This window comes from Hyla sarda, chromosome 6, assembly GCF_029499605.1.
Source record: "Hyla sarda isolate aHylSar1 chromosome 6, aHylSar1.hap1, whole genome shotgun sequence".
NCBI lineage: Eukaryota > Metazoa > Chordata > Amphibia > Anura > Hylidae > Hyla > Hyla sarda.
Window position 1 is genome coordinate 84,997,979 of NC_079194.1, and position 10,712 is coordinate 85,008,690.

Consider the following 10,712-nt stretch of genomic DNA (forward strand, 5'->3'; position numbering starts at 1 on the left):
GTTTGGGCTGGGAAGTGGCAGATGAGGTGCAACACTGATAAATGTAAGGTAATGCAAAAATCCGAGCTGGGATTATGTATTAAATGGAAGAACACTTAGGACGACTGACATGGAAAAGGACTTAGGAGCCTTAGGTAACAGTAAACTTAGCTGTAGTGACCAGTGTCGGGCAGCTGCTGCCAAGGCTAATAAAATCATGGGGTACATCAATAGGGGCATAGATGCCGACGACAAGGAAATAATGCTACCGCTGTACAAATCACTAGTCAGTCCTCACATAGAGTACTGTGTACAGTACTGAGCACCAGTGTACAAGAAAGATATAGTGGAGCTGGAGAGGGTTCAAATCCCACTAAGGACAACAATAAATAAATAAAGACTTATTATTATTATTATTATTATTATAATAACGTCAGCAGAGAGCACTGTGCTCGTGATGTCATCAGAGAGCATTCCAAAAAGAAAATAATTTCCTCTGTAGTATTCAGCAGCTAATAAGTACAGGAAAGATTACGATTTTTTAATAGAAGTAATTTACAAATCTGTTTAACTTTCCGGAGCCAGTTGATTTAAAAGAAAAAAAGGTTTTCACCGGAGTACCCCTTTAATGGTATAGAGAACTGTGTCTAGTGCATTAACTGTGATTTTTTGCCCATTGAAACCAGTAGGCCCATTGTGGTCTATGGGGAAAGCTGCTGAGTTGCCCAGAGCAACCAATCAGATCGCTTCTTTCATTTTTGAAAAAGTCTCTGAAAAATGAAGGAAGTAATCTGATTGGTTGCTATGGGCAACTCAGAAACTTTTCCAGGAAAATCTGCTGAGTTACCCATAGCAACCAATCAGATCGCTTCTTTCATTTTGCAAAGGCATTGTGAAAAATGAAAGAAGCAATCTGATTGGTTGCTATGGGCAACTGCACAACTCTTCCTCTACACTGGTCTTGATGAATCTCCCCCATAGAGGGAGATTTATCAAAACCTGCCCAGAGGAAAAGTTTCTGAGTTGCCCATAGCAACCAATCAGATCGCTTCTTTCATTTTTGAAAAAGCCTCTGAAAAATGAAGGAAGCAATTTGATTGGTTGCTATGGGCAACTCAACAGCTTTTCCAGGAAAGTAAAGTTTAACCACAACACTGTAACACTGTCCACCCTGGGACTCGAACCAGTGACAGTCCCCCATCCCACTGTGCTGCCGAGACGGTCCTGCTTATCTTACATGCAGTGAGATCCCCATAGACCACAATTAGCCTATTGGTTTTATTGGGCAAAAAATCACAGAGTTGATGCACTAGTCACAGTTCTCTATACCATTAATGAAGGGAGGGCTCAATATTTGCAAATTTATGCATATGCGCAAATTTTCACATATGCGCAAAAAAAGTGAATATTCATAATTATGAATATATAATGCTATATTCGCGATTAAAATTCGAATTGCGAATATTCGTGAACAACACTAGTCGCTGCGAATACAGTGAAGAAGTTTAAACATGCATGGGATAGGCATAAGGCTATCCTTCATATAAGATAGGGCAAGGGACTATTGATAGGATTCCGATTATTGGGCAGACTAGATGGGCCAATTGGTTCTTATCTGCCGATACATTCTATGTTTCTATATTGTATGGATATCAGAAAAATGGTTCCAAGCTCTTATTTCTTTATTAAATTCACTACTTTGGGGCAGGAAAGCACGAGAATGAAATATGTTTCTTTAACGTTAGCTGAGCACGATGGGGGTTGGGCACTTTTTTTTTTTTTTTAGATACTTTTTAGCACTAAAATTGCAGACTATTATGAGAAGGAGGGAAAATGTAGTCCTATTTTTTCTCTCTAAGGGTATGTTCAAACTACGGAATTCCCGCGGAATTCCACGGGCGTAATTCCGCGAGCCGAATTCCACGGTGTGAACTTAACATTAGTGTGAATGGGTCTCCGCGAGACCCGTTCACACTGCGGAATTTCAGCGCCGCTGAAATTGTTCCGCGCAAAGAAAGAACATGTTCATTCTTTGCACGGAAGTCCGCGAGCACTGCATAGCTGTCAATGGTGACGGCTCAGTGCCGCCCGGTCCTACCGCCCCCGCCAGCTGCCAGTCTGAATCTCCGCTCACTGAATTCAGCGAGCGGAGATTCCATTCACACACTGTAGTGTGAACATACCCTAATGGGTCGTTAAAAGGATATTTTTGAGATTTTGGAAGCTGGGATACTCACTACACCCATGCATATCTATATAATTAAGTATGGGGGGAACCTAATTTTTTTTTAAAATCACATAGAGTTTTGACTTTACTTCATTATGGTCGAATAAAGCACTTAAAGAGTTCCTTAAAATTAAAGATTCATTCTTTTGGATGAAAAGGGGCTTATTTATGTAAATCAATTATACGCTTTAGGTCAAATAAAGTCGTTTGAAGAGATAGCCCATAAGTGTGTGGGGGGAAGACAATCAGAAACATTGTTTTTTACAAATAAGTAACGCAGATCATAAACCAATAAAAGGAGAGATTGGAGATTTCAGGGATTCTATATATAAGAAAAGTTTAATTAGACTATTTCCTTATGCGAAGTTGCTGTCTGGGCATGCTGGGAGTTGTGGTTCTGCAGCGGTTGGGGGTTCACAGCTTGAAGACCACTGCTATAGAGGGTGCAAATGTATCTGAGCCCTGGAATTCAAATAATGTGAAATATGAGATGATCAAAATGGAGCCCCTGCACTAATTACTTGGGTTCTGGGGTCTGTAAGGTCCATAGTAAAAACATCAGGTTCTGTCTATAGCAGATACTAAATCATGGCAGCTCAAAGAAACAAGCAGTCATTCTGACATGTCACATGTGATGTCATAGACAGCTGGAGGCCTGACATTCCACTGACAGCCGCTCGAGCCTTCAGTCTGTAATTGTTCCTGTGCGATTAGTGAGAATAGTGAGATTAGCGTCTTCTTCTTCTACTTGTCTGAAATGGAGCTAAAAGGACTGGGGTTCGTCCCCCTCCTGTTGGCGTTTTGGTGTGCGGCCTGGCTTGCCACCAGCTACATCGTGACGGTCGTCCTCGGCCATGCAGCCTCGCCACTGATGAGCATCAGGTAAGATAAACAAGCACATGATTCTTATTTCATGGGTTGGGAGTGAGGAAATATCCATAATAACATTGGTTTCTTTTCCTTCACAGTGACGTGGGAAATTTCTTTCCCGAAAGCATATTATTTAGAATTGGATTCATAGGGACGTCCATTGGCACTTTGGTACTAACCTTTCTTATTTATAAGTATATGGTTATGCATACTGAAGAGTTCAGGGGTCATCAGGTCCTGATCCAGAGGATCCTGCTGGCCATTGTGTGGGCCTCCTGTTTTGCCACAGCTGTTATGCATGTATTGTCCCCCGAAGAATACCCCAGGATACACTTTGTCAGCACGATAATTTCCATTACATGTGAAGCCTTATACTACCTTGGGCAGTCCATCCAGATGTATAGATTACAAGGAGCAAAAAAAGTCATCCACCATAGTAGATGCACCTGCTGTGGCCTGACTTTTGTCTGTGTAGTTTTCTATTTTGGATATGAAACATTAAAGGAATTATTCCATAATGATGAAGACTGGGACGAGATCCGTGAAATCCCCATCATAATCATCGAGTGGGTGATGCTTCTACTGATCCTGATAAACATCGTGACCTATTATTCCACCATGCAGAGGTTATTGTTGACCGTCTCCAGAAACAGCTGCACACTCTCTCTTAGAGTAAAAATTGATGACTTCGGGGTGTAGACCACCACGGGGGCCATCAAGTGGACTTCTGGGAGAAATACTGCACAGGACACGGAAAACATCTAAAGAAGAATAACTGGGGGACTACATATGGTGCCAGTAATCATGACACAATAATATGAGCTGGTGATATTACCTATACAAAAAATAAATAAAAAAAATAATAAAAAAATATTGGTGTGTGAAGTGTAATACCTAGTTAGAAAAACAGAATCAAATTCATCATTATAACCTCCCTCTGCATTACCCTGTTTATTATTTTTCAAGCAAGCACTTTGTTCTAATTCGTCCACTCTCTGGCGTGCTCCTTGTATAAGGGGTTTGGGATACCCTTTTTGTTTAAAACGATCCTCCAGGTTATCTAGTTGTTGTAGGTATTTTTGTGTGGAAGAACAATTCCTTCGGATTCTTTTCATTTGACCTAATGGAATGTTCTTCTTCCATTATTTAAGATGGCAACTGTTAAAGTCGAGGTATCTGTTTGCATCCACCTCCTTAAAATAGTTGGCAGTATGCGAACAGCCATCCTAAATATAGATATTTAAATCCAGGAACTCACATTTTTTGGGGGACTGATGCAGCGCTGCTTTTGGATATCTCTGGCTCTGCCATAGCGCTTTTTTTGAGGGGGCTTGTCGGCTGCCCCTTCGTCTGGTGGTCAACACTAGTGTTGCTCGCAAATATTTGCAATGCGCGAATTTGCGAATATTCGCCAATATAGCACTATATATTCGAAATTACGAATATTGGTTTTTTTTCACAGTACACATCACAGTGATCATCCCTCTCTGCTTCCAGCTTGTGTGGTGTAAAGAAGGCTCTAATACTACCGTGTGAGACTGGCGTATGAATTTTCGCATGTGGTAATTTTCGCCCATGCAAATGTTTATTTATGCTAATCTTTGCTTATGCGAAAATATAACGCGAATATTATGAATGTGCAAATTAAGTGAATATATGACGAATATTCGTCCATATATTCGCGAAATATCGCGAATTCGAATATGGCCTATGCAGCTCAACACTAATAATGACCCCACATAAAAATTTACTATATACTTGTCCACACAAATGAATTTCTACTATATACTGACCCCCATTTATATGAATGTATACTATATACTGACCCCCATATATATGAATGTATACTATATACTGACCCCCATATATATGAATGTATACTATATACTGACCCCCATGTATATGAATGTATACTATATACTGACCCCCATATATATGAATGTATACTGTATACTGATCCCATATATATGAATGTATGCTATATACTGACCCCCATATATATGAATGTATACTATATACTGATCCCCATATATATGAATGTATACTATATACTGACCCCCATATATATGTATGTATACTATATACTGACCACCATATATAAATGTATACTATATACTGACCCCCATATATATGAATGTATACTATATACTGACCCCCATATATATGAATGTATACTATATACTGACCCCCATATATATGAATGTATACTATATACTGACCCCCATGTATATGAATGTATACTATATACTGACCCCCATATATATGAATGTATACTGTATACTGATCCCATATATATGAATGTATGCTATATACTGACCCCCATATATATGAATGTATACTATATACTGACCCCCATATATATGAATGTATACTATATACTGACCCCCATATATATGAATGTATACTATATACTGACCCCCATATATATGAATGTGTACTATATACTGACCCCCATATATATGAATGTATACTATATACTGACCCCCATATATATGAATGTATACTATATACTGACCACACATATATGTGAATGTATACTATATACTGACCACACATATATATGAATGTATACTATATACTGACCCCCATATATATGAATGTATACTATATACTGACCCCCATATATATGAATGTATACTATATACTGACCCCCATATATATGAATGTATACTATATACTGACCACCATATATAAATGTATACTATATACTGACCACCATATATATGAATGTATACTATATACTGACCCCCATATATATAAATGTATACTATATACTGACCCCATATATATGAATGTATACTATATACTGACCACACATATATATGAATGTATACTATATACTGACCCCCATATATATGAATGTATACTATATACTGACCCCCATATATATGAATGTATACTATATACTGACCCCCATATATATGAATGTATGCTATATACTGACCCCATATATATGAATGTATACTATATACTGACCACATATATGTGAATGTATACTATATACTGACCCCTATATATGAATGTATACTATATACTGACCCCATATATAAATGTATACTATATACTGACCCCCATATATGAATGTATACTATATACTGACCACATATATATGAATGTATACTTTATACTGACCCCCATATATATGAATGTATACTATATACTGACCACATATATGTGAATGTATACTATATACTGACCACATATATATGAATGTATACTATATACTGACCCCCATATATATGAATGTATACTATATACTGACCCCCATATATGTGAATGTATACTATATACTGACCCCCATATATAAATGTATACTATATACTGACCCCCCCATATGTATGAATATATACTATATACTGACCCCCATATATATGAATGTATACTATATACTGACCACACATGAATGTATACTATATACTGACCCCCATATATATGAATGTATACTATATACTGACCCCCATATATATAAATGTATACTATATACTGACCCCCATATATATGAATGTATACTATATACTGACCCCCATATATATGAATGTATACTATATACTGACCACACATATGAATGTATACTATATACTGACCACACATATGAATGTATACTATATACTGACCACATATGAGTGTATACTATATACTGACCCCCATATATGAATGTATACTATATACTGACCCTATATATGAATGTATACTATATACTGACCCCCATATATGAATGTATACTATATACTGATCCCATATATGAATGTATACAATAAACTGACCACATATATGAATGTATACTATATACTTACCACATATATGAATACATACTATATACTGACCCCATATATATAAATGTATACTATATACTGACCCCCATATATGAATGTATACTATATACTGTCCCCCATATATGAATGTATAATATATACTGACCCCCATATATATGAATGTATACTATATACTGACCACATATGTGAATGTATACTTTATACTGACCACATATGTGAATGTATACTTTATACTGACCACATATATGAATGTATACTATATACTGACCCCCATATATGAATGTATACTATAAACTGACCCCAATATATGAATGTATACTATATACTGACCACATATATATGAATGTATACTATATACTGACCCCCATATATATGAATGTATACTTTATACTGACCACATATATGAATGTATACTATATACTGACCCCCCATATATGAATGTATACTATATACTGACCCCCATATATATGAATGTATACTATATACTGACCCCCATATATATGAATGTATACTATATACTGACCCCCATATATATGAATGTATACTATATACTGACCCCCATATATATGAATGTATACTATATACTGACCCCCCATATATGAATGTATATTATATACTGACCCCCATGTATATGAATGTATACTATATACTGACCCCATATATATGAATGTATACTATATACTGACCCCCATATATGAATGTATACTATATACTGACCCCCATATATATGAATGTATACTATATACTGACCCCCATATATGAATGTATACTATATACTGACCCCCATATATATGAATGTATACTATATACTGACCCCCATATATGAATGTATACTATATACTGACCCCCCATATATGAATGTATACTATATACTGACCCCATATATGAATGTATACTATATACTGACCCCCATATATATGAATGTATACTATATACTGACCCCCATATATGAATGTATACTATATACTGACCCCCATATATGAATGTATACTATATACTGACCCCCATATATGAATGTATACTATATACTGACCCCCATATATGAATGTATACTATATACTGACCCCCATACATGAATGTATACTATATACTGACCCCCATATATATGAATGTATACTATATACTGACCCCCATATATGAATTATTCCTGTATACTAACCCCATATATGAATTATTCCAATATACTTATCCCATGTATAAATTTAAACTATATACTGACCCCATATATATGAATTTAGACTATATCATTTATAGCGGCATGACTCATATATATATGTATATATATTAGCGCACAACCCACTCTTGGTGGTCATTAATGTGAACTGTGCCCCAGTACCGCAATCTGTATACAAAGATTTACCCTACTTAAATAATACTGTAACTAAATATTTCCACACCTTGACTGGTTAAGGTTTGGTTCAAACTACGTTTTAAGCAACACAGGACTGTATACGGCTAGAGGGGAGCAAAAATCGGGCACTCCTGTATCCCAGCCGTATGCGGCCCATCAAACGCTGACTCAGGTCGGCTCATTTTTGCCCCGTATACGGTTTTCCCACCGGACCTAAAACCGTGGTCTACCAAAACCGGTCGGCTCATTGAAATGCATTACATACGGGCCGGATGCAGCTGGGATATGGGAGTGCCCGATTTTCGCTCCCCTCAGCCATGTATGGTCCGTATTGCTTAAAACATAGTGTGAACACAGCCTAACACTGCCTCACCAGAACAGAGCAATACCACCATACCAAAGATTAGATAACACTGCCATACCAGAACAGAGCAATACCACCATACCAAAGATTAGATAACACTGCCATACCAGAACAGAGCAATACCACCATACCAAAGATTAGATAACACTGCCATACCAGAACAGAGCAATACCACCATACCAAAGATTAGATAACACTGCCATACCAGAACAGAGCAATACCACCATACCAAAGATTAGATAACACTGCCATACCAGAACAGAGCAATACCACCATACCAAAGATTAGATAACACCGCCATACCAGAACAGAGCAATACCACCATACCAAAGATTAGATAACACCGCCATACCAGAACAGAGCAATACCACCATACCAAAGATTAGAGAACACCGCCATACCAGAACAGAGCAATACCACCATACCAAAGATTAGATAACACTGCCATACCAGAACAGAGCAATACCACCATACCAAAGATTAGATAACACTGCCATACCAGAACAGAGCAATACCACCATACCAAAGATTAGATAACACTGCCATACCAGAACAGAGCAATACCACCATACCAAAGATTAGAGAACACCGCCATACCAGAACAGAGCAATACCACCATACCAAAGATTAGATAACACTGCCATACCAGAACAGAGAAATACCACCATACCAAAGATTAGATAACACCGCCATACCAGAACTGAGCAATACTACCATACCAAAGATTAGATAACACCTCCATACCAGAACAGAGCAATACCACCATACCAAAGATTAGAGAACACCACCATACCAGAACAGAGCAATACTACCATACCAAAGATTAGATAACACTGCCATATCAGAACAGAGCAATACCACCATAGCAAAGATTACAGAACACCGCCATAGCAGAACAGAGCAATACCACCATACCAAAGATTAGATAACACCTCCATACCAGAACAGAGCAATACCACCATACCAAAGATTAGAGAACACCACCATACCAGAACAGAGCAATACTACCATACCAAAGATTAGATAACACCGCCATACCAGAACAGAGCAATACCACCATACCAAAGATTAGATAACACCGCCATACCAGAACAGAGCAATACCACCATAGCAAAGATTACAGAACACCGCCATAGCAGAACAGAGCAATACTACCATACCAAAGATTAGATACCACCGCCATATCAGAACAGAGCAATACCACCATACCAAAGATTAGATAACACTGCCATATCAGAACAGAGCAATACCACCATACCAAAGATTAGAGAACACCGCCATACCAGAACAGAGCAATACCACCATACCAAAGATTAGATAACACCGCCATACCAGAACTGAGCAATACTACCATACCAAAGATTAGATAACACCGCCATACCAGAACAGAGCAATACCACCATACCAAAGATTAGAGAACACCGCCATACCAGAACAGAGCAATACCACCATACCAAAGATTACATAACACCGCCATACCAGAACAGAGCAATACCACCATACCAAAGATTAGAGAACACCTCCATACCAGAACAGAGCAATACCACCATACCAAAGATTAGAGAACACTGCCATTCCAGAACAGAGCAATACTACCATACCAAAGATTAGATACCACCGCCATATCAGAACAGAGCAATACTACCATACCAAAGATTAGATAACACCGCCATACCAGAACAGAGCAATGCTACCATACCAAAGATTAGATAACACCGCCATACCAGAACAGAGCAATACCACCATACCAAAGATTAGATAACACCGCCATACCAGAACAGAGCAATACCACCATACCAAAGATTAGATAACACCGCCATACCAGAACTGAGCAATACTACCATACCAAAGATTAGATAACACCGCCATACCAGAACAGAGCAATACCACCATACCAAAGATTAGAGAACACCGCCATACCAGAACAGAGCAATACCACCATACCAAAGATTAGAGAACACCTCCATACCAGAACAGAGCAATACCACCATACCAAAGATTAGATAACACTGCCATACCAGAACAGAGAAATATCAACATACCAAAGATTAGATACCACCGCCATATCAGAACAGAGGAATACTACCATACCAAAGATTAGAGAACACCTCCATACCAGAACAGAGCAATACCACCATACCAAAGATT

At 37.9% G+C, this 10,712-nt stretch overlaps 1 protein-coding gene across 1 annotated transcript; it reads left to right on the plus strand.

Annotated features, from left to right (window-relative positions):
• The first annotated feature begins 2,894 nt into the window (after positions 1–2,894).
• LOC130277567 (DNA damage-regulated autophagy modulator protein 1-like) lies at positions 2,895–3,852 on the plus strand. The gene is made up of 2 exons (XM_056528265.1): positions 2,895–3,088; positions 3,175–3,852. The coding sequence occupies exons 1-2, from the start codon at positions 2,964–2,966 to the stop codon at positions 3,773–3,775; spliced, it is 726 nt and encodes a 241-aa protein (XP_056384240.1). The 5' UTR covers positions 2,895–2,963; the 3' UTR covers positions 3,776–3,852.
• The last annotated feature ends 6,860 nt before the right edge of the window (positions 3,853–10,712 follow it).